Below are 24,917 nucleotides of genomic sequence, written 5' to 3' on the forward strand. Positions count from 1 at the left end.
GTTCATATCTCTTTTATTTTTCTCATTAATCACTAAGACGCCTCAGCTATTTTTTTTTTTTTTTATTGCCAAGGTGTCTTCCTCTTGAGCACGGCCCTTCCTGTTTTCTCCTAGGAATTACAGTGTTATATTCCCAAACCCATCAGCGGGGCTGCCAGGGCCCAGCAAAGAGGGAGCCTGAGGTTGCTGACCAGTCTACCTGCCCGCAGCACTGGCTGCTGCCAGACCACATCACTGTCGGAGGCGGCCCGGAGCATACTTGGTGGTTCAGTGGCTAAACTCTTCTTGGCCGTTCTGCATTTGCAACAGAGGTGCTGCATCCTTGGGCCACAGCATAACAACTCTTAGTCCTTACTCACGTCTAGGCACCAATTCCCAAAACATGACATTTTGCCCTGGGGGCGGGGTGCTAAGTGGTTCCAGCCAGAAATAGCCCTCCACCTTGGTTGGACACATATATCCAGGCTCTCCCTTTCCTGGCAGTGCCTCCAGGTGGAATTGTGTCCTGCATCTCTTTCCTTCCTTCCTTCCTTCCTTCCTTCTTTCCTTCCTCCCTTCCTTCCCTCACTTAACAGGCGATCTACCCTCTCAGCAGATTTTTAAGTGCACACTGCAGTACAGTGTTGTACAGCAGATCTCTAGACCTTTAGTGACCGAAAGTTTATACCTATTGATCAGCAACTCCCCGCTTTCCCATCCCCTCAGTCCCTGGTGCCCACAGTTCTGTTCTTTTCCTGCCACGAGCTTGGCCATTTTAGGTAACTCATCTAAGTGGAATCATGCAGCATCTCTCCTCTGTCACGGGCTTATGTCACTTAGCATCAAGTCTTCAGTTCATACATGTTGTTGCCTACAGCAAGATTTCCTCGTTTTTTTTTTTTTTTTTTAAGACTACAACACTGCTTGGCCAAGGATGTCTCATTTCTTCTAGAAAGATTCTGGTAATGCTGAACCTCAAAAGGAAAGGGATCAGGACCTGTGTACCCTTTGTCCCCAACGCTTTCCTGGTCCTGCTGGAGATAAACTGACTTTCTGGTACCGAGCCTCTGTGTCCCCATAGTTGCCAGGAATGGTGGCTTTGGGTCAAGTCACCAAGTATATGGTTCTACCGCAGGGACTGAGTGTCCTATAATTATATTTTGGACATCTGTTTTTTTTGGGGGGGGTTGCTTTTTTTGTTTGTTTTTGTTTTTTGCACAACCAAAGAAGGTTCCTGTAGCCCCAAAAGAATGGCATATGTCATCTCCAGAACTCGGCCCCAGCCAGCACCACCTTCTGCACACTGAGGCTGACTTCATTGTTAATTTCTTAACCAGGACAGTGGGGGAAACACGTCACAAATCCACGTGGCACATTTCTGCTCCAGTCACCTACGTGGTCTGACAGTGTTAGGGCAGCTTTAAAAGGTGAGGAATGTGTTTTATTTGCCTGGGATCATACCCCCTTCGCACAGTAAACTGTGGGCCTTAGAGATTAAGGTCATCCTCCGCTGCTTGGCTAAATTCCTGAGCTGAAAACTGGATTCTACATCACTGTATCCAGGCTTGTCTTGACAAGCAACGAGCGCAGGAGAAAGTGTCTCAGAGGATAATTAATGCCTAAAACTAGATGGGTAGATTAATTTGGCACTTAATTTTACTTTACACTGATTCATTCACAAATGGAAATCAGCAATTAGACAATGCAAACTTTTGAACCATGGAAAGTTAGTTTCTGGAATATGAGAAAATACAAGTAAAACATTTTCCAGTTCATTTGAGCAATTTTCATTTCAAATGATTACACGAGTACCTTTAGCAAAATGTGTTCAGAGTGCCAAATGGCTCGTTTTGTAATGCATTCCACCTGTGCGAGCCGCCTGCTACATGGCCCCCGTGCGGGAGGCCTCCTGGGCCCCTGCCGGGGTTCCAGCGTGTGTGCAGAGGGCTGACTAAGGTCCCCAGAAAAGAGCAAGGGTGACCTCTGCCCTCCACTGCCGCCTCTTTTTCCTTGACCCCAGCAGCAGGAGGAGCATGCTTCTTCTTGTTGACTCTCCTAGGTCTCTACCCCCAGCCTGTGTGGTTGAGATGAGACAGGTGGCCATTTGACACCAACTAAGCGGTGGAGGGTGCAGCTCACCATCTCCAGGGCCAACAGGGGAGACCAGAGCTGTGAGTCAGGCGGGAGCCTGCTGCAGCCTGCTCCTCATCCAGGTCTCCTATCTCGTTCCTTATCTCCTCTCTGGCAGAGGCAAGTGTAAAACCATTTTTCTGTTCCTGTTGGAGCGTGTCGCTTAAAGAACAAACGCTTGTCTAGATTTACTCTGAATTTTCCTCCCTCCTGCTGGCCCCTTCCCTGTGCCTGCTGAGCTCAGAGTCTCTGCCTCATTTCCCTCGCTCCTTCTTTCACCTTCCCAAGTCCTCACCAGAGTCACTTTGGCCACTCTTGGCCCCGAGACAGAAGGACTCAGACTCCTTTTCGTCACATTGGAGCGCTGCGCAGGTTCTTAGGTCCATGTGAACAGATCGATCTAAGAACCGGAACTCCGAACTCCGAACTCTGAACTTCCAGGCACCAGAACTCTGTTACTGTCTTCCGGTGTGAACATGGATGGAAAAGGAATGGTTTGAGTCCACCCAGGAAGCCCAGAGTGCCCTGTGTTTCTTTGGGGGAGGAAGTGTCATAGTAGAGGGTCTCAGGAGATAGATGCAGATCTGGCCTTGGTGACAGAGAAGCTGGCAAAGCCAGGTAAGAGGAAGGTGCTCAGTTTTGGGGGGATGCAGTGATGGGGGTAGGATGTGGGAGCTCAGGGACTATCCTGGAGTCAGAGGGAGAAAAATCCATGTAATATAAAGGCAAGAGGTGGGGGTCCTCCAGGTCCATGTTGAAGTGTTAGATTTTATCCATCAAAGCTCTGTGAGGGAAGAGAGACTTGATGGGCTTCAGAGGGCCCCCAGTGGAGTGGGGTGGGGCCAGGAGGCCACACTATCGCACTGGACTAGATGAGAGGGGACCAGGAGGACAGGGTAAAAGTTTGGAAGCCTGAGAGCACCTTGGAGGGAAGAACTTGATTTATTGAGTGCCAGCATGGACAGAGGATAACGTGGGCCTCTGCAGCCTGGAAACTCTGCAGCTGATAGTGTTAGGAGCCATCATGGGGAACAGAGGAAAGGGGGACAGACTTGTCTCTTGTACTGGAGGCAGGGAAAGAAGATTGTGAATTGTTCTGGCCATAATCAGTTGGAAGGATGTGTTCTTCAGGACTCTTGATCCATGATAGAACCCTCACTTAAGCTCGCTAGAGGTAGAGGGAGGGATGGTGTTAACTCGCGGGACTGGCAAGGGAGGGTAGTTAGATGTGGCCAGGGCAAAGGGCTCCGTGCACTGTAGCTACACTGTCACCCCTCTGCTCCCCTCTGCTTGTCTGCTTCCTTCTCTGGTACTATTTCTTGGGGAGTCCTGCCACCAGCAGCTCCCTGTACATGTCCTATCACCTCCTGATTCAAGAGACAGAGGCTCCTCCCCCACTGAAACCTGCTAGAAAAATCGCAGTTAAGAACTTTGATTGGCCTTGCTTGGATCATATACCCATCCCTGGACCAGCCCCTGAGGCCAAAGCAAAATATAATATGGCTTGTTCCACCTGTGTGAAGCCAGCGTCAGCAGTCTTCTACCAGACGCCGGGAAGGAGTACTGGGCACAGAAAAACAAGGCTGGGTGCTCAGCGCAAAAGGATGTCCTCATGGAGTTGGAAGGGTCGTACAGCCAGGCGCGAGGAGGTGAAGGCACGGTTCTTCCAATGGCCCCAGATCCTGAGATGAGCTGCCTCCTGCCCTTACCTGTCTGGTCTCTTCTCCAGCCATCCTGCCCCTGCTCCCTCTGCTTCTACCCCATTGGTCCCTTTACTGGTCCTCCCTGTGCCTACAGGTCTTTGCTCTACCTGTCCTCTGTGCCGGGACCACGCTTTCCCCAGATGCTCTCAGGCAAATGTCCTTACCCTGAGTCTCCTTAAACCTTATCCTGCTGAGGCTCACGCTAGTTGCCCTACTTAGTGCTGTAAACCCTGCTCACTCCCAGTATACCTGTCTGGCTCTCATGTTTTTCCAAAGCACTTAAAATCACCTCTGAACACACAACTTACTTACTTGTTTTGATTATTGTTCAGAACAAGTTGATTATTGCTTTCCCTGTACCGTAAGTTCCCAGTCAGGGTTCTCTATCTGTGATATGTCCCAAGTGCCTAAAATTGTGCCCAGACAATATTCATTACTTACTAAATGTTTGCTCAATGAGTAAATGAATGAATACATTTAAAACATGAATGGATCTCAGAGAAGGGCTTGGGATATAGTAGATTTTAGACTCATCAACACAGAAGTTGTTGAAGATGTATGTTAGAATTTATTCCCCAGGGATAGTGAGCGAGAAGAGAGATAAGCCAAAGACTGAACCCTTGGGAACGCCAGGTTTATGGTGAAAGTATCTGAAGAGGTCTTAGAGAGGTAGGAAGTTGGAGAGATGGTGGAAGGACCAAGCAAAGGCCTCAACAATGCAGACAGAGAACAGAATCTTAGGATTAAAGGTGATGGACATCGGTGTCAGCCACTCACAGGGCAGGCAGAGGAGAAGAACTCTGAGTGACACCAGATTTAGCACACGAGAAATCTATCCATCCATCCATCCATCTGTTCCTCCCTCCCTCCCTTCTTCCCTCCATCCATCCCTCCATTCATCACCGATTTATTTATCCACCCATCCATCCATCTACTTATCCACCCATCCATCCATCTATTCATCCACCCGTCCATCCATCTCTACATCCCTCTGTCTAGCTCTCCATTCATCTATCCATCCATTCGTCATCAATCCATCCATCCACCCACCCACCGACCTATCCATCAGCCGGCCTGCAGTTATAAAGACCCAGCTTCTCACCCACAGTGCCGAGAGGAAGGCAGGCACACATACAGTCATGATGGCGTGAGTGACAGTCTGTGGTCAGGAAGGTACAAAGTGCTTTGGGAGAATAACCAGCGTAGCTTGGCGAGTCAGCAGGGCTTCCTGGAGAAGCTGCCATCTGAGCTGGGCTGGAAGGATGAGTGACATGGGAGAGAGCAGGTGTGGCAGTCACGAGACAGAGGCCTGGGACTGTGGGTTGGAGGAATGCATGGGAGGTAAAACAACAGTCCCTGTGCTGGGTTTTGCCGCCCAGCAACACTGGGCCGTGCAGCTCACAAATGTCATCTTTAATCAGCCCAGCTGCCCTGCACAGGGCCGACCAGTGGAGTGACGAGCCCAGCAGTGCCCAGCTCCCACGTGGAGGATTTGGGAATCAACCTGGGCTTGCTAACTCTGAAACCTGGTTTCTGTCGCTATTTCCAAATGACTGTCTTTCGTGACGGGAATACAATGGTCTGACACGGTTCAGCCTTCTTGCCTTTAGTTGCAGGCAGGCAGACTGGCGGCCTCGGAATCCAGACGCTCTTTATGGCTCAGTAGCTAAGACACATCAGCTGTAAGACAGTTTTCACGAGCATCAGGACATAATGTCCATCAGCCTCTTAGCACCGTTTAAAAGGAAAAACTACTCAGGTAATACATGCTCATTAACTTCTTACTTTATCTAATTCCCTTTTGAGCACTCATTGCTTATTATAGAGTGGTTTCTCTGTGACAGCTTTGTGATAGCAAGAGTCATTTCTACAAAGAGGAAAAAGTCCTCTTGGACCACACTGGTTTTTAAAAAATTATTATTATGAACTCAGTCCCATTTACGGAGTACAGTCTGTTTGATCCCAAGGGTCGTAGATGTGTAAGCCACACGCCTGTTTCCCAGGAGCCCCCGTTACCTGGTGGGACTCAATGGACTTGGACTCTCAGCTTCCTGCCGAACCACGATTGGAGTTTGGAGTCCTCGGCACCCACCCTCCCCAAGGTGGCAGACCTCAAGGACCTGGCTGTGTATCTCATGGGAGATGAGTTCTTCGCTGTCACTGAGTGACGGCCAGCTCTAAATAATCCATGGTTATGTCACCACATTGGGGTCATGCAGGTGTTTGCCTCCCTACCTTCTCCTTGCCCTGTGGTCAGTTCATTCATCACAGGAAAGCCTCTACTTTGTGGGTTGAGTCTCGAGTGCAGTGCTGGGAAAAGGTACAGTGGGAGAGACCTGGAATCATGCCAGAAGTGCCGGAGTGGGGGCAGGTGGGGGCTTACAGGGGCGCTCTGGGGCCTCAGACTCAGACCACCTTGTGCGAAACTGCAGGCAGTTGAGAAAGACCCTGACTGGCACCCCCTGCCCACCCCCCATTGCTTCATGCAGCTCGTTGCTCTTCACGGGGGACCCTTCTGCTCTGCTCAGCAGCCATTTCCCGTACTTGGACCCATGAAGTTCACGGGCAGGGAAGACTAGCTTTCCCTTCAAGCCCAGACCTAAACATAGATTTTACTATCTCTCTCTCTTTTTTTTTTTTAATTCCAAGGGGAGGGGATGCCTCCATTTCATACAGCTTGAATGTGTTTTATCCACGAAACAAGGAGTGGGTCATAAGAATGGGGAAAAGGAAGACCTCAGTATCCCCAAGAGGCTGCCTTTCCTTATCCAGACCACAGCCTGTGGAGTTCAAGAGCATCTCACGCTGGCCAGTACCCATAGCATGTGACCCAGAGATGGTTCATTGCTGTGTGGGAAAGTCGGCCCCCTCAGTTGCTGGGCGGGGTCGTGGATAATCAATGCCCAGGTCTCACAGCCCAGCTGGGACTTCTCTCCCACCCAAGGGGACCCCGACCCCCACCCAGGCACTACCCCAAGTTAGCTATCCTGCAGTCGTGTTGGCATTTCCCTTTCTGTGGGCATTTCCAACTCAGTGAATGGGAAATTGCTCTGTAATTTTCAAAAGCAATCAATTATGCGGAAAATGTGGCCTCCAAGAAAAACAAGAGTTTAAAAGAACCATCCGTGTAAAAACTGGCACCCCCAGCAGGCGTTGGGATTTTTTTCCCCCCTCCCCAGTCGCTGTCAGTGTGTTTGTGACTGAGGCAGACCTGGGCCTGTGTCCTGGTTTGGCTAGCTCTAGGATGAGGGCGGCTGGAGGCCTCAGCTTCACAGCCATAAATGGAGGTAATGACTCCACCTTCCCAGGGCAGCGCAGAGGATCAAACCATGTCCTTGTGCAAAGGCATCGCACCGTGCCTGCCACCCAGCGCACAAAACACTCAGTCTATCCCCCTTTCTCCCTCTCCTTCCACGTTTTTCTCATAGAGGACAAAGAAAGTGTAATATTCCAAATGTAACGTTTCCCCTCAGTTGCAGACAGAGACCTTCACTGTAGGACTCGTGGGTGGAAGGGGCAGGTTCTTACTGCTTCACACTTGCACGCACCCACGGCTTTCAGCAGCGTGTGGAAATGTCAGCCCGCTCTGTGAGGCCGTGTTGCTAAGCTTTACATATCAGCGCCTTTTGAGTTTTGTTCCATTCGGGAAAACTGGGCAACGGAGGCGGGGATGACAAAGTCCAGAGGTGTTTGGAGTGTGTGTCATTGCAAGAACATTCCTGTCCAGAACAATGGTCGATGAACAGAGATACACACAGACAGGCGTGAAGGGAGCTGGCCACGAGACTGTTAGACCTGGAGCCCTATATTCACCATTGTGTCAACTGAATAGGCAGTGGGGGACCACTGGCAGCCCATGCCGTTTCAGTGGCCCAGGGTGACCATGAATAGAGGGCTCTTAGAGGTGCTCGTGTGTCTGAGTCAGTGATGGGGGCAACTCAGCAAAGGGCAGTCACTGACTCAGTGCCTGAATGGGCCCCTTCGTCTCTTCTGGGTCAGCCTGCGTGTGAATCATCCTATTGCCCCGTTAGGAAGCCAGCCGCAACCGGGGGCAGAGCGGCTCATGGTACAGGACTCGGAGCCCAGAGCCCGCAGAGTCAGGGCCATCACGGCAGGAACGTGTGGATGACGGTGATGGTGGTGAGGAGGATGACGAGGAGAGTGGCATTTCTTTGACATTTACTGTGTGCCAGGCACTGTGCTGAGCACTTCACAGCAACCCTGGCCGTGGGGGCTGACACCATCCTCCCCGTTTCACCGATGATGACCAGGTGTGATCTTGAGCAGCGTCTGTAAGCCCCCAGTGCTGCCGCTGGCATGTAAATGCAGGGGGCCCATCCGGTGCAGGGCCCGGGGTCTGGCCACTGGGCCGTCTGCTTCTGGGGCGAAGTGTGCAGATCCTACTGACCGCCCGTGCGGTCTTCCGAAGACACCCTGGGTCTGTGGGATTGCATATGGGAGGTGACTTTATTTTCACGTTTATTTATTCCTTTTATTTTTGAATTTGCTTTCAAATTTTTTTCAGGTATGATTTACATTCAATATTATTTTGTATTAGGTTCAGGTGTACAACATAGTGGTTAGAGAATCAGATACTTTATATAAAGTGTTTCTCTTGATATCCCCAGCACCCACCCGGCGCCGCCCAGTTATTACAGTATTATTGACTGTATCCCTTACGCTGTGCTTTGCAGCCCGTGACTGTTTGGTAACTAACAATCAGTGCTTCCTAATCCCTTCATCTTTTCACCCAGCCCCCAAACCCCCTCTCCTCTGGCAACTGGCGCTCTGTTCTCTGTAACTATTCATTTTGAAACAAAAAATTTAAATAAGAGACCTTTGAACTTTGTAAAGATAGGGCTTAAGTGCCCCTCACCAAATATATTTCACTTTGTGTTAAAATAGTGGTTTTCACATTTTTTGTTTTCAGGGCTCCTCTACACTCTTAAAAATTACTCATGGTCCCCAAAGGGCTTTATTTATCCGTGGGGAAAACCTGTCAATACTTACCATATGGGAATCAAAGCTGAAGAAATGTTTATGATACATATTTATTACTTTACTTAAAAATAATGCCAGAAGCCCACTACCTGTTACTATCAATAACAGAATGTTTTCTCGTTAACAACCACTATATTTTCCAAAACAAAAATATGAGGGAGAAGTTGGCACTGTTTTACACTTTCACAATCTAGTGTCTGCCTAGAGGATGCCTGTCTTCTTATATCTGCTTCGGCGTTCAGTCTGGTGCAGCACCCCGTGTCGTGTGGCCACTGGCAAAACTCCACGGTACTCTCGTGAGGGAATGAAGGGGAGAAAGGCCAATGAGACCTTAGCACGGTTAAGGAGTTGGTGTTGGCCTCACAGACCCTACGAGGCTCTCTGAGACTGCCGGGGCGCCGGGACCTCACTTTGAGAATGGCTGCACTAGAAGGACCAGAATAATCTTGGGCTGGAAGACAGGTGTGTGCACACATGTCCCTTGAACTAGACAGTCTGAGGGTGTGAGGCTGCCTGTGCCCACCCCATCCAGCTCCCACAGGTCAGGGTAGCAAGGCTGTGGGGGATGTCATGGGAGCCGGATGCTGGAGCCCTTCCAGGTGGGAGCGGGTGCTGGGAACTCCAGAACTGCTGAGCTTCCCACTAGCTGTCAGTATGTGGCTGCGTGGCTGCTGGTGTCCCTGGCCCAGCTTAGTTTCCGGCTCTGAGCGACACCTTCCAGATGGACAGCCCTTCCTTATGTTTTTTGGCACGGCACAGGATTTTAACATGAGATTCAGCTCAGTCAGGCAGAACTCTGGGCTGCTGTGTAAACGCCCTTTGTGTCCAGAAAGACTCTGGTGCTTTTCTCTTAGGTAGGGCCTTGGGGAGAGTAAGCCCCCAAGCCTCACAGGTAGTAAGCCTCTGCTCCTTGGAATGCGGGATCAGGTAGTGGATCTTGACGTGAGCCATCTCGGGTATGACCAGCCCCTCTCTGCTCTTCCTGCTCCATGACCATTTGCCAAGGTAAGAGCTAAAGGATTATAATGACACCGGGCCAGGGATAACCCTTAAAATCAGAAATGCCAGAAAGCTGCAAGTTCAAGGTTCCTGTGAGTGCCTAGAGTTGGAATTCCTGTTGGAGAGCTACCTGGCTCCATTGAACAGCTTTGAACTTCTTTGGATGATGGGGGTCTGGGGAGAGAAAATGTCATGTCTCCAAGAATGTTCACTCCAGCAAAGGACCTTGACGCTGCCCTGCCAGAAAACTTTTCTGTCAAAATAGACAAAAGCAAATGGAAACACCTCTTCCACATTGTGGGTTCAAAAATTCAGGTGGAAACGTTTTTAGCTACAAATGAGGTTTACGGTTTAGGACGTCGGCTTTTTGCTTTGTGTCCTGACTGCTGGTGGGTTCATTCACTGGTTCAGCAGGGCGAGGACACCAGGTGTTTTGCAGGGTCCAGAAGGTCAGAGATGAGTGTGTCATCAGCAGAATGCACATACACAGGGAGGAAGGGAGGGGTCAGGGACTTCTGCCTGGTGCCATCGCTTGAGAGCATCAGTTTCTGATTCATGAGGTCCAGGTGGGGCTTGATTAATTCGCATTCCATAGCATTGCCGGTGATGGTGATGCTGCTGGTCTGGGGCCCAAACTTGGAGACTCATTGCCTTAGGGAATGTCGGCCAGGTGACCTGGGCTGATGGGAGTCATCTCAAAGGGATGTGTGAAGCTGAGGATAAGAGGGAGTGGCAGCCAGACGGGCCCTGCAAGGAGGCATTGAGACTTAGGAGGGGACACAGCAGAGGCAGCCCCATTGTGGCTGGGTTGCCCGCACATATCATGTTTTCATATGTTGAAACGGCAAGCACAGTTAAACAAACAAACGAAACATGCCCGGTAGTTCTGTCGTCACACTTCATTGGGCCTAGTCAAGATCACTTGTATCTACTTACATCGATTTTGGCTTCTCAAGCACACAGTTCACATCAGAGTGGCAGCAAAAGTGCCTGAACGAAGCCTGCTTGCAGCACTCCTGGGGTAAGTGCAAGCTTGAGAACCTGGGGTCTGCTCTTTGAAACCTGACTCTAACTCTTCCCAGCGCCATGACTTTGGCTGACCGTGGACCTCTTTGGACCCCCAGGCCTCCACTGAGAAAAAAGGCTGCCCTGGCACCAGGTCAGGTGATTGGGTGTGAGACGACAGCAGCCTGTGAAGCACAGGGCACAGCACTGGCTCTAAGTACATGTAGTCGTTGACGGGACAGTGTCTGGAAGTCGGATGCCGTTGCTCCCTGTTGGGGCTGAACCTGTAGCACCAAGACGTCCGTGAGGAGGCTGGGTCTGTGGGGGTTCGGAGCCCTGGTGGAGCGCACTCAGATTCGTTCATTCCCTCCTTCAGCAAATACCCAGTGAAGGTCTTTGTGCCGGGCATAGCCCCAAGTGCCACCTTGTCACGACGAAGACAAGACTGCACAAAGGGATGATGTAAAATAGAAAATGATGGCGGGGGTGGGGGGTGGGGGGTGGTGCTGGGCAGGAAGGCTGAAGCGGCACCCTCCTTGGGGCTCAGAGCTGGGGGAGAGGAGTTGGTGGGAAGGCTCAGAGCAGACCCTTGAGGTCATTGCGAATGTGTCAAAATAATGTGCAAAGAAACCTATGCGATATATAATTTGTTCAGATTAGTTGTTATTTGGGGAAAGAAGTTATGAAATATCCCCAAAGCAGTTTACCTGTCAGGTCAAAGTCTTCCAAACACAGAACTGTTGGGAAACTGTGAGATGTGGCGTGGGGGAGAACAGCTCCCTCAGTTTTTTAAAGAAAATAATCCTAGAAATACTTAAATGGCTAAGTTTACTTGCTGCAGTTAAGAATTAACCTTGTTGCCCTGGCTGGTGTGGCTCAGTGGATTGAGTGCTGGCCTGTGAACTAAAGGGTCGCTGGTTCGATTCCCAGTCAGGGCACATGCCTGGGTTGTGGACTGGTTCCCCAGTAGCAGGTGCTCAAGAGACAAACACACTTCGATGTTTCTCTCCCTGTCTATCTCCTTCCCCTGTGTCTAAAAATAAATAAATAAAATCTTTAAAAAGATGTATTAAAAAATGAATTAAACTTGCTGATATTCCCATTGCTGTAACATCTGAAATAAACTTATGTAATGTTCTGGTAAAAAAAATAAACACACCTTAAGTTTGCCTGTTCGGGCGGAGTGGCTGGGGGACAGTTTATTATTGAAATGGGTTACGTGGCCCGTGTAAATCCGCTCCGCTGCCCTGAAGGAAAAAGGGAGGCCTGAGGTTTCCGTAGCTGAGAGCTTTAGCACAAAGTGTAGAAAAGCTGGGCAGCGGGTGGGGGTGCTGTTGACAAGAGGCTGTTAGACAGGAGAATGGATCACAAAGACGGGGTGTGGGCTTTCTGAAGAGGGGAGGATCACACTCTGATGGCGAAGGACTACGTGATGTACTCTGTGGATGAAGAAAAGCACAATTCCCTGTCTCCCCAGCAAAAGGAAGGAAGGCGTTAGGGACTAGCTGTTTGCGGAGCTCAAAGTCCCTGCTGACCTTAAAACAACTTGCCTGGTAGGAAAGTGACCTCGTGTGTATTTACCAGTGAGCGTAATTCTCCTTAGGCCGTCTGTGACCCAATGAAAGATTAATAGGGGATATTATTTTCATATGTTTCTGCTTAAAGTGTGTTTGTGCAAGTGTAGGCCGTTAGCCACTCAGACACCCACGTGCCTTCCCCCTTCCCCACGCCCTCCCCGGACACACGGAAGCGCGGCTCCTTTCATGTTTAGAAGGTAAATTAGCATTCCGATGAGTTTGCAGCTTGGGGCACAGATACCTCAGAGATATTCACTGCTTGTCCTGTGCAGGTGGGGGCAGGGGGAGGAGTTTTTCAAATTGTTAAAATCAAGAGAGTCTGTGTGATTGTAATTTTTCATCTTCTGGAACCCCCAGAGAAGCAAAGTTTGAGTGAAGTTGGCCCGGCAGCATTGGGGATAATTTCCAGAATTTACCTGCGTTTCCCTAAACTAATCAGACTTGACTTTCTCTGGCAGTGACCATCACCATGCGAACACTTGCTTGTTAGGGCGCAGACAGCAGCTCCTTCAGTTTACACAGGCCTGATGCCAGCCAGGCCGGCAGAGGGCATCGAGCCACAGGGAGGGAGTGACCTGTCACATGGCCTCAGCCTACTTCCGTGGGTGTGATTCACTGGCCTATAAAATACATTTCTCTGAAGGTGTGGAGAACTCACAGGAGACATCTCTCCTTCTTTTCCTGGTATGAAGAAGCCTGATACTAATCATGACCATATCGAGCATTCATAGGCCCTCACATGCCACGTGATTAGCAGATGGATGCTAAGGGAAATATCAGTGTGGTCATCTCTACCGTAGGGCTGCATGCAGGTCTCAAGGCCAGAGTGGACTGACCTCCTGGGCTAGCCCAGAGCAGAGAAGCAGCCACCAGCAATGATGAGGCTTATCCTCATCTAGGACTCTGGAACAGTTGTAAACAGGTGCCAGCCACACCTAACCCTCCAGGGCCGTTGTGAAGGCCTTATTGACATTCCACTGGAGTAAATTGAATTTCAGACAAGTTAAGGTACATGTCTAAAATGTCATGGTCGTTGCATTGAAATTTAAGCCCTGGTCCATCTTCAAATTCTATATTAAGAATCTCTACTGTAGACTGCTTTTTAGGAGTGATGAAGTCCCTTGTTGCTGACTTAATGAATTAGCACGAGCATGTTGGCTTTAAACAATATGGATTTATTTTCTCCCAGTTCTGGAGGTCAGAAGGCCTGCACAGACCTCACTGGGCCAAAATCAAGGGGTCTGTAGGGCTAAATTCCTTCCAGAGCTTCTAGGAGTGAAATGAATCCATCTTCTTGCTTTCCCTCCCCTCCTCATTTCTTGGCTCAGGGGCTCTCCTTCCATCTTCAAAGTCAGCAAAGGCCAGGCTCTGGCTGGGTGGCTCAGTTGGTTGGAGCATCATCTCAAGCACCAAAAAGTTGTGGATTCCATCCCTAGTTGGGGCCCATTTGGGGGGCAACCAAATGATGTTTCTCACCTCTCTCTCTCTCTCCCCATGCCCCACACCTCCTCTTTCTCTAAAATCAATAAACATGTCCTCAGTGAGGAGTTTTAAAAAATCAGCCAGTCTAGCCTTTCTGACATGCTGTTACTCTGACTTCCTCATCAGCCCCCCTCTTCCACTTTTGAGGACCCTTATGATTACCTTGGGCCCACCTGGAGAACCCAGGATAATCTCCCCACCTCAGGGTCCACAGCCTTAATCATATGTGCAAAAGCCTTTGTCTTGAAACATTCCCTAGGTTCCAGGGATTAGAGCGAGACATTTTCAAGTGCCATTATTCCATCTACCACAAGTAGTGTTGCTTCTGAGCATCTATCTTGATTTTAATACTGGTATATCATGAATTGTGGAACTAGTCATTTCCCTCCTCTTCCCAGATGTTGCTAGAGCTCACAGAACCATATCAAATACGTAGCTTTTATCTAGCCAGGGGTATGTGCCCATTTTGTACCAGCTGTCTACTACCTCTACCTTATCTTCCTATGGCCACCAATTTCCTCACTGATTTTTTACATTTATTCTGTTGCATTAAAGCTACTTCAGAATGCATCTCAAAATTCTTTCTGAAGCAAGAGAGGGTATAAATAATTAAATGGAGCCATGGTGGGTGACCTTTGCAGCCCTGGGCTCCTGGGCAGGTGACTTGAGCTTCTTAGGCTCCAGGATGAATGGGAGGCAGCTTCTGAAATTCACCCCTGCAGGTGGAGGTGCCTGCAGAATTCTACATGAAATAAATCTACAGCATGTTGGTCTGGAGATTTAAGCTCCGGGTCTGCTGGTGAAAGACTGGTTGAATATCTAGATTTCTATTTCTCCTTGCGGCGCAAAGTCACACAACTGATTTCCAAGGTTTCTCTGCAGAAATATAAAAGACTTATTGGATAAGACTTACTCTTAAGAGCTAGAGCATATTTGTCATCTGCCGTTATCCCATCAGAAAGCTATTGGATAATTTCAGCATCCAGAAAGCCTCCAACATCTTTTCTCCCTCCATTTCATAAAAACAAGTCTTGCCAAGGCTAGGTTTTCTACACTAATGGGCATGTTGTAGCATGGACAGTACAAAACGATTTGATTGACTTGGCGGCGCCACATAGGGTTGTTTGCAATGTTCGGTGCTTCGATGATGACTTCCAGTCTGCTTAACTGGGGCAGCAGGGTGTACATTGGAAAAATTGGTTTGGGGGGAGGGGTGTGGAGGGGGTCCTGGTCGAAGGGCAGCTCTGGAGCATCCGAGCAGAGGCTGCTGAGAGCCCTTTCTAGGTTGGAATGGATTCCCTTGCCAACCACTGTAAGTTGCTCTTCAAATGTGCCGCGTAGAGATTAGCTGTCAAGCCCCGTCAGCCTCTCTGCAGATGTTGATGGAGGGCTGTCAGTGTTTATAGGAGAGGTGGCTTTGTGAGGGGTGCCAGGATTGATCTGATGCTGCCCCAGACTTCCCTCAGGGGGGACTGCTGCAGTTCGGTGTGATCAGAAAGGCTGAGGAAGCCCCACACGCCTGCCCTGCAGCCTGCCAGCACTGAGCCCTCACCCTGGAGAGACCCCAAGCAGGACATGAGGATGAAAATAGTGCCTGGCTCTACCCAGGTCCCCTGCACTGCTTCCTCTGTGGGTGACACTTTCTCACAGCCCTGTGGGTCAAGCTCAGAGGGCAGCGGCCACAGCCTCCAGTGACCCAGGAGCTGCCAAGGAGCCAGACCAGCAAGCGCGATCAGGGCTCTATGGGGTTTTGCTGAATGGTCCGCAGCCTCTCAAGCATCAAAATAAAGCTGAGCAGGGATTTGGAAGAATAGGCATTGACCTCTGCTTGGCCACAGAACCCTTCCTTGTCCCAGGAAACAGGCCTTGAGGGCTCCTCAGACCTCAGAGTGCTCTATCCCAATAATACGGGGCTGCGGTCTGGCTAAGTCCCTGAGGAGCACATTAATTGGCCAAGGGTTCAACCACCCCACCAGGAGTGGAATCCATGCTAAAGGACTGAGGAACACCGGATGTACACAGCTTTGGGCATCTGTGCCTGGGGCCTGTGAACCTGCCCCAGGGCCCTTGCTCCAGAGTGACATGCAGACTCCCAGACAGGGGAGGACCTGGGCTTTCTGAAGGGCATCTGAGCGCTCAGCTCCACAGCCTGTCCCCAGTAAACACTGGGCCTTTACTCCGAGGAGCCAGCATGTGCAGCCCGCACTGGGGAGCGGCAAGGCCAGAAACTGCCCCCTGCAGAGGGTATTTAATGCTGGCTCTGATTGGCCAGAGGATGCCTTCCCGATGTCCTCTCTAGCAGGCTGCCGGGGAAGAAGGGCTAAGGTAACTTACTAAAAACAGAAGGAGAAAAATCTGCTTTGTGTCACCACGGCAGAAAATCACCGTGACTGGGCTCTTGCTTTGTCGTCCCGGGTCTAATATTAGCGGCATGTTTTTCAAATTATTTTTGTTCTGCGTAAGAGATTAGCAGCATTAACCAACTTACTGATATTTAGTCATTTTAAACATATGTATTCCGCCCCCCCCCCCCCCCCCCCCGCCGCCCCAAGTCCCTGAGGAAAAAAAGCAGCTTTTCTTAAAATGCTTTTCTTTTATGAGCTCATTGCACTGAGATGTTTTAAGTCACACCACAGGCCCCTGGCCTGGGACTTCTCAAATTCGTTGTGGTCAAAGTTGCTGACGTCACCCTGACACAGATGTAGCCTGTTCGGAGGACGTAATGTAAGAGCCAGCAGCAGACAGACCAGACCTGTGTTTCTCTGTGTTTGGTGTGCGCTTTTGTTGCAAGAGACCAGGGATGGGAGGAGAGAAAATTGAAGGGACGGAAGTTGAAGTTCAGTAGGCAGTGTGTATTCTCGGGTCTGGGTGAGGCACTTTATGTCACTGTCGGGTCAGTCTCACAGCAGCCATCTAAAGTGACTGTAGAGAGCATTGACCCCATTTTCCAGGTGAAGAAACTGAGTTGCAGAAGTGCAATGACTCCCTGAGGTGAAGAGCATAAGAGGTGGGGCTGGCGTGAGAAGCAGGCACGCGTCACTCTTAGGCCTGTCCGATGTTGCCTTCTCCCCCTGACCCGCTGAGAAAGCCTTCAGACACTAAATGGCCCGACTTGAAAACCAGGACTCCCCGGCCTCCTGCTCACGTTGGGCTCAGAGGAAAATGCTAGTGATTTCTTACACAAGCAGATTAATAAAGGGGCCCTGTCCCAGGATCTGGGTTTCTGCGGGGTAGTCAGGTCTTGCCGTCCTGTGTGGGCAGGGGTGTGGTCCTGAAGGCCCTTAGCAAAGGGAAGCCCAGTTCATTGACAGACTCAACACTCTCAGGTCGAGTTCCGTCTGCGCCGTCCAGCCCCCACTGTGTGCTTCTGCATCGCATTCAAAGTGCCGGCTGAGGCTTGATCGTGGAACACGAGGAAGAAGGCTCTGAAGGATGATCTGGTCAAAGAGCGGCAGAGCGAGAGCAATGAATATATTTGAGGATTGAAGTAAAATCCCAGGGAAATCGAAGTCCAGCGCCGTCTGCACTTTTCCCTTCCAGGGCTGGGCCATGGGCAGTTGGCCGTTCCCCTCGTAGTGAGGGCCACGTGCCACCAGCCACCGTGCGTGTGGGACTCTGGGCAGGACCTTAACCTCTTTGTCCCTGACCTTGTAGGTGAAGTGAGGGGATCTTCTGGGCAAATCGTGGCTCCCATAATGCAAGAAAACCAAACGCCTTGACTCTAAAGTCACGCGTCACGGCAGAACGCAGTTGTGGGTGAGAGAAATGATAATGCTTTGAAAACACGTGGCTTCTTTTTTCTTTTCACAAGTAGCTTCGAGTGGCCCACAGACTGCATTTCTGAAGTGGGAAGGAGAACCAAGAGCTTAAGTAATTAAGCAACATACTTAGGAACTCTGGTTAATTAGTGTCAGAGCCCGGACCTCATCCAAGATTTCACAAGTCTTAGTCCAGGGCTCCATTCCGCCAACCACACAGCTTGTGTCCAAGAATGGGGTTTGTCCTGGAAAGACATTTAAAGGGTTAGGATAATCCAGGGTGAGTCCAACTGAGCATTTATAGTACGATTTTCTACCTGTTCACCATAACACTGTTTTCCTAAACGTGTGAAGAAAAAAGTAGGTGAATGATGTTCCCCCCACACTGTCAAAAGACCATCTGCTGTTTGAAAAGACACTCCTAAATTTTATCCTTATAATCATTTTTCTATTTCCAGTTAGCAACATGCTTCCTTTAATATGATAGTTTCTGCACAAACCACTGTTTTCTCTTCAGCAGATTTCCTAAGGCCAACTTGGCATTCGCCGGCATTTTGCTCCTCTTTAAGGGTGGGAAATTTTCTCTTTCGGAGGGAGATAGGTTTTTCCATTAGTGCCTATTCATTTCATTTTCATTTTCTCAGAGAAAAACAATCATGTTCATCACTCTGTTGTCATGGAGATTTCATGTCTCCAGAAGAAACCCAATTGTGACTTTTCTTCGTTAATCCCACACTGGATGTGTGAGCTTTCTCGTTTGGATCACTGCTGCCCAGGTGGAGAAGCCATTCAGACAGGTTGCGGAGGGGTTCCCAACCCAGAGCGGGCAGGGGGCTGTGTGCAGGGGGCTGTCCTGGGGTGCTGGGGAGCGGGGAGAGCAGGTGCTCAGGCCATGGTTGGTGATTGAACAGAGGAAAAGCTGGGATCTAACAACCTACCAGACACGTGACCCTTACAGTACCGTGGACTCAGCCCAGTTCCACCCCACCTCACTACCTTCCTTGCAGACCTGTTGCCCCTGCATCTGCCCCCATGGTACCACTGTCTGCCGAGTTGTCCATGCCCTGATTCTGCCCCCTTGTGCCTGCAGTCTTGACTTCTGTTTGAGGGATGCCCACCGCTCAGTGCATCCTTCCTTTTTCCCCTTCTGGGCCTCCATTCTTCCCTCTGGTTCACTGCTAACCTGCAGTCTCCTAAGTTAGGTTTCTCCCATCTTTGGCCAGCTCCCTGCTCTCCCTGTTGCCACTAGATCAGTGAGGGCACAGAGTGGGTATAAAGCAAATCTTTGCTGAACAACTGAAAGACCCAAGAGTCTTCTTGATAAGCAAATCTGATCATGTCGCTTCTCAGCTTAAAATCCTTCAGTGGTCCCCGTTGCTTTTAGAGTGAAGTCCAACCTCTTGGGTGGGTCATTCAAGGCTCTTTGCAGTCTTGCCCGAGCCATCTCCCGTCAAGTCAGCATTTGCATCCCGTGGCCCTGCCGTCCCCAGCGAATGACTCACAATTTTCTGGATGATGCCTGTGTTAAGTGTGATCGTTGAGAATGACCTCCAACTCCAGAGTCAGATTGAAAGTGGTCACATTCCAGCTCTACCAAACAGCTCTACTACCACTGCGAAGGAGGTACTTAGCCTCTCTTTGCCTCAGTTTCTTCATCTGTAAAAAGAGGCTCATGGTATCCCCTACTAAGAATGTTGTGAGAATTAAATGTGTGAATACAGGTCAAGCACTTAGGTCAGTGCCTGGTGCGTACAAATGCCACATTACTGTCACCCTGGAAGTATTATAAGTGTAATTACTTAATCATATGCCTCTTCCTTCTGCCTGGAATACCTTCCTTCACCTTTACCTGATAGATCCTACACACCCTCCAAGTGTTAGTCCCAGGATCCCGGCCTCTCCAAAACCAGCTTCTGCAGCTGTACAATGTTAAAAGCTTAAGTTGTGAGGATTAGAATGTGTGGTTTCAAATCCTGCTTCTTCAGCTCACTATTTGGCTCTATTCTCAACTGGCTAGGTTGTGATTTTCTTATCTGTAAAATTAGGAAAGTAAAACAGCCCCTACCTTGTTAGACTTGTCAGGGGAAAAATATTAAGTGTGTAAAGACATACCTAGGATATACTAAATACTTCATTTAAATTAGCCATTTTTATTAGCTGCCTTTATGAGCTTTTTATCGGGAACTGGCCACTGTATTATTACAATCTTTCTAGTCGTTTCTCTCAGCTGCAGAACTGTGAGTTATTTGAGTTCAGGGACAGGGAATTTCTTCATCGGTAGGTCACAAGCAGTTGATCCATCATTCAGTCAATGGAACGGACATGAATTTAGCTGCTTTGTCAATACCTGTAACCATTGTACAAGTTGGTTTAAGAGATTTAAGAGGACTGTGCTGGTAAGAGAAGATGTTGGGAAGTAAGCATCCCTCGGGGAGGCCTGTTTCCTTTCTTTGGCAGGTACGGAAGACTGGAAGCTAATTGGTGCTACACCGTTTCATGTCAGCCAATAGTGACTGGGGATGGGAGAGGACGTCTGCCCGGGAAGGACTGGAACTGACTCCCAAGCCATGACATACACATTATCAGTGGGATAGACCATGTCATACTGGTTCTTACACAGGGTTGTGCTGGCAAATGTTTAAAAACTGTTCTCCAAGAACAACATAGAGCCCTGATTTGTAGTGTTTGCTGATTACTGTGGCACAAACGCTCACGCTCACACTGTTTACAAGCTACACCAGGGTGGCCTTAACCAACTCCCACAATTCCTGAAAATTTACCAGCCAGCCAGTAATAAGCCAGTTCCATCACACCACCGTGTAAAATTCTTCTTACTTCACCTTTTTCTCTCTGTAAAATGTGACCCTATAATGGGACCACCCTGTCTCCAAACAGAAATATCATGGCGAGCGGGGCCCAATGTGAAGGCACCGTGGAGATGGTAGTTTTCTGGCAAAGCTGCCCGTGCTCACGATCATTCGGAGGCTGTCATTCCCTCCACTGGCTGTGTTTGTCTTCGGGCTGGGATCTGGGCTGTCGTGGTCTCTCAGACACCAGCCTTCCCAGCATTCTGCTCGGAGCAGTATGTACGGTTTCATCCTCGCCATCAGGGTTACGCTCTCCGCAACAGACTGACTCCATTAGCCTTTCGTTCCAGAGTCCAAATGTGAGTCAGTTCTGAGGTTGTTAAGCAAAATGAGCCTGGTGCCAGTAGCCTTGCGCTGAGATAGTAATCCACATCACAGGGCTGTTCAGTCAATAGTCTACTCGAGAGGCCACGAGAAACGGGAGACACATAGACAGAGCGACCTTTCTTTCAGGAGCGGATCAGGTTGTGTGCAGAGATGGAGCCTGAGATGCCTGAACCATCGTGGGCTTTTGCAGAGTTAGAAGCCCAGTGCTGCTAGATCGGTAACTTTCATGCCCAGGAAAAGACTTCTGAAATTAACACTCATTCCAAGCTGGATGCCCTTGGAGCCAGCTGAGTAAGCTGGAGCCTCCTTTAGGGATTTCCTCCAAAAAACAAATCTTTTAACCAGGCTACAGAAAATGGCCAGGTTTTATGTGCTTCAGTGTGTTCAATTAGAGTCAGAAAACACCAGTGAGGCTCAGACTGTGGGAGAGACCCAGGCGCACACTCACTGGAGTGGCCATGTCTGAACTGGAGGGTTTCCCCCGTCACTCAGCTTCAGCACACGGCCCTGTCTGGGAAGCCATATACAGGGCCTGTCTGAGGAGTGTCAGGTGCTGTGCACAGAAAATAAAGCCAAGCTCCAGCACCTGCCTCGGGGATCCGCAGTGACGGAACCAGGCACGCGACACACGGAGCGCACAGGTTGGCACAGGTAGGGAGGCTCCGACAGGTCTCATTTACAAGGGTTCAGGGAGGGACCGATCTCACAAGAACGTGGGGCAGCCTTTGTGGTGGGCTGTGAACTTGGATGATTCCATCAGACCTCTGACGCCCCTGCTACTTAAAGTTGTGAGGAAGGGACCCAGCTGTGCTTCCTTCGGGCCTTTTACAAGCCTTTGTGATCGTCACACGTACCACCTTGCTCTGTCTGCTTGTTTGTATCATAAAATATGCTAAGTAAATACAGTTTCTTGGATGGAAGGCAATACAAATAGCACTGGGTTTGTTGGCTGCCAACTCGGAGGAGCGAACGAGAAGAAAGCTGAGACAACCGCTCATTGTCTGCTGTAATTGCCGGAGAATTGAAATTCTCTGGCAGCCCATTGTGTTCCTCACACAGAAACAGAGCTGTTGTCTGCCGCGATGACCTCACAGGGCCCGGCTCCCAGTCAGGGTTTCTCCAACAATATCCTCTTCAGATTGAAAAACAGCCAGCTGGTCACGCAGAGGCCTCTTCCTCCCCCGACCAGAGTGCCTGCGGCCGCCTGTCCACTGCTGGGTCTCGGCACCTTCACCAGCACCCAGGGCTGCCGGGCGGACTGCGCTGGCCCCCGGGGAGTCCCCAGACTGCAGACAGGTGCTGCATTTTGATTAGTGGACCCTCCTGGCACCACCTCTAACCACAAGCCTACCCCACCCAGTCAGAGGCAGTGAAGCCATGGACAAAGGGAACATTCCTGGTCCTCCTTGCCTTTCTCTTCAGTTCCAGAGAGGCAAGCTCCTCCTCATTGTCACTTGGCTGGAATAACCACTGACCCCCGGGCTGGTGGATGAGAGATGACTTACAAGACAGATACATGTAGTTTTAAAGCCAGTAGGAATTACGGGAGCAGATGGGCTGCGGGAGCCTATTTTGATGCCAGGAACATGTTTCCGTATAAAGTAAATATTTTCCCAGTGTGGATCTCCATTGAGTGTGTAGAGAAGCATATTTCCTAGAGATGCAAATAAGTCAAGTCAGAAATAAATATTGGATGGAAACTTCAAAGCATTTAGATTTCTCCAGTTGCAGGCCCTGAAGACTTCTCTGCAAATAAGCAGGCGCACAGGTGGGCGAGGGCTGGGGAAGGGAGGGGACAGTTGGCGGGGTTGGGGGGCTGTGAGACAAGATGCTAACATTTTAAGTCTTCACATTTTCTATATTTTGGGGGATGGAAAAAGGCGTATCAACCAAGGAATAAAGAAACATTATGTCTGCCTAGAGGCTTGGAATATTTTAAAGCACCCTCCTTCCTTTCTTCCTATTGCAGATCTCGCCTTGCTGATTTTTTTACCAACTGCCAGCCGGAGTCCAGGGCCGCCAGCAGCTGTCTGAAGGAAAACTACGCGGACTGCCTCCTCGCCTACTCGGGCCTTATTGGTAAGGTCGGGGAGAAGCAGGGTGGGAGAATCGTCCGGTTTACAAATACTCGTGGCTTTTGTAGCCTGTCACTACCTGGGAAGGGAGCAATCTCCCAGTCACCCTCTGGGGTTTAGATGTTAGGCTTCTAGGACTCACCTGTAAAAAAAATAAAATAAAAAAAGCAAAAACGAGGCCAGTGGACGCACACAAAGGCAAAGGCAGGAAGCAGGGATTATTAAGGAGCAGAAAGACAGCAGCGTGAAGACCTGCGAAGCTTCTCGGTTGCAGGATTGACCACATGAACCCAAAGTGGGGAAGAAGCCTGGTTGGAGAAGAGGACAGCAAGTCAAACTAAGTTAATTGAATTAGGGAACTTTGGAGAAAGGGAACTTGGAAGTCATTCATTCTGGGGAAATCAAAAAGGTTGCTTCCCAGAAATGACCCTTTGGAAAGAAAACTCCTAACTACTGGGATCTTTCTCACCATTAATACTCTCGGTAACTCAGCTCCCGATGTGCAGGGGGGTGATTTGGCCGACATATTTTTTCCCTGAGAACAGATGTAGCGGAAACAGTACTTTTTCTTTCAAGACCTGAGGTGTTAGAAGAACCAGGTTCTCAGCATTCAGGAGGGCAGTGCAATTCAACAAAGTCCCGGTGAGTTGGGAGAGAGCGAGACTTGAGGCAAATCGGTGCCCGTGGGTAAGCATGGCAGGCAGGAGGACAGGTGGGCGCTCCAGGTTCCAGGGACTGCAGAAGCCTCAGTGCCAGGGCTCCAATGTTTCAGCTGACATCTGAGAATGAACGCCTTGTGTAGGCTGTGGAGGGGTGAGGGGAGTCGGGGTGGTCAGAGCGTGATGGCTCGGTCAGGGTGAGTGTTCCTGCCAGGATCACACAAATCCCCAAGCAGGAAGAGCTCCCTACCAGAAGTGACAGCACCAACTGAATTCTTTGTCACCGGAGTGTCTTCAGCAAGAACCACGGGAAAATCCACAGTGGTACTTCATTCAGGGATATGACAGGTGTCTGCATATTTGTCCCCCTGTTTTTGAAAGGATGCCTGTGCCCTGGTGGGTGATGCCTTTTACCAGTTGCTGGCCATTTTCTTTTTAAGATTTTATTTATTTTTAGAGAGAGGGGAAGGGAAGGAGAAAGAGAGGGAGAGAAATATCAATTGGTTGCCTCTCACACGCACCCCAACTGGGGACCACCCCACAACCCAGGCATGTAGCCTGACTGGGAATTGAACTTCTGACCTTTCAATTTGCAGGACAATGCCCAACGAACTGAGCCACACAGGTCAGGGCTGTTGTTGACCATCTTTATGGATATACCCAATGAGTGTATCTTCCTTACATCAGTATTCCAAACTGGGATTTGCTCTTTCCATTTCTTAAATAAGTTAGTCCCCAGGAGAGATTACTTATCAACTATGGAATTACAAGTTTAAGAAATAACAAAAGTAATTAAGGCATGCTCATTGTAACACATTAAAAAGAGAGAGAGAAAGAAGCCCAAGGAAAATAGTATTAAGAATCTACAAGTCCACTCCCATATGTAATTGTTATTAGCACCTTAGCCTCTATCCCTCCAGACACATGTGCTCATTCAATTACCCAGAACAGCCACGGGAAACACAGTCACATGCCCGAGGATGATGAAGTCCTCAGCATTGGAGGGGATGAGTGGTCGAGGCAATGCTTTCTACAGGCCAATATGCATTTCCCTGCTGGGTCCAGATCTCTCCCTCCACACTGGTCACTGGGTTCTAATGTCTTTGACTACATAGCTCGCTCCTACTTCTTCCATATGTCAGGGACCCACTATGGTGGCAGGCATGCTTAGTAGATACATTTTAACCTCTTTGCTCAGTTCCTTTCTGACCCGAAGTTAGGAGCTCCCTCTCTATTAAGCGTCCAAGTTCTCATCTCAAGGTATGATGGCATATAATTGAGTTCAAGTCGGTAAGGAATGTAAAGCAAAGAAGATGTGCCCTTGGCCCAGAAGAGGTTACAAAGACATTGTTTCC

General features: G+C 49.6%; 1 protein-coding gene across 4 annotated transcripts in view; it reads left to right on the plus strand.

Annotated features, from left to right (window-relative positions):
- GFRA1 (GDNF family receptor alpha 1) overlaps positions 1-24,917 on the plus strand; it is a 187,794-nt gene that overhangs the window by 132,537 nt on the left and 30,340 nt on the right. For all 4 annotated transcript variants that reach the window (XM_053923362.1, XM_045191643.2, XM_024555415.3 and 1 more), the window contains one exon: positions 22,798-22,907. In XM_053923362.1, the coding sequence (XP_053779337.1) occupies positions 22,798-22,907 (110 nt within the window). The remainder of the gene's footprint in view (positions 1-22,797; positions 22,908-24,917) is intronic.

The sequence above is a fragment of the Desmodus rotundus genome, chromosome 4 (genome assembly GCF_022682495.2).
Source record: "Desmodus rotundus isolate HL8 chromosome 4, HLdesRot8A.1, whole genome shotgun sequence".
NCBI lineage: Eukaryota > Metazoa > Chordata > Mammalia > Chiroptera > Phyllostomidae > Desmodus > Desmodus rotundus.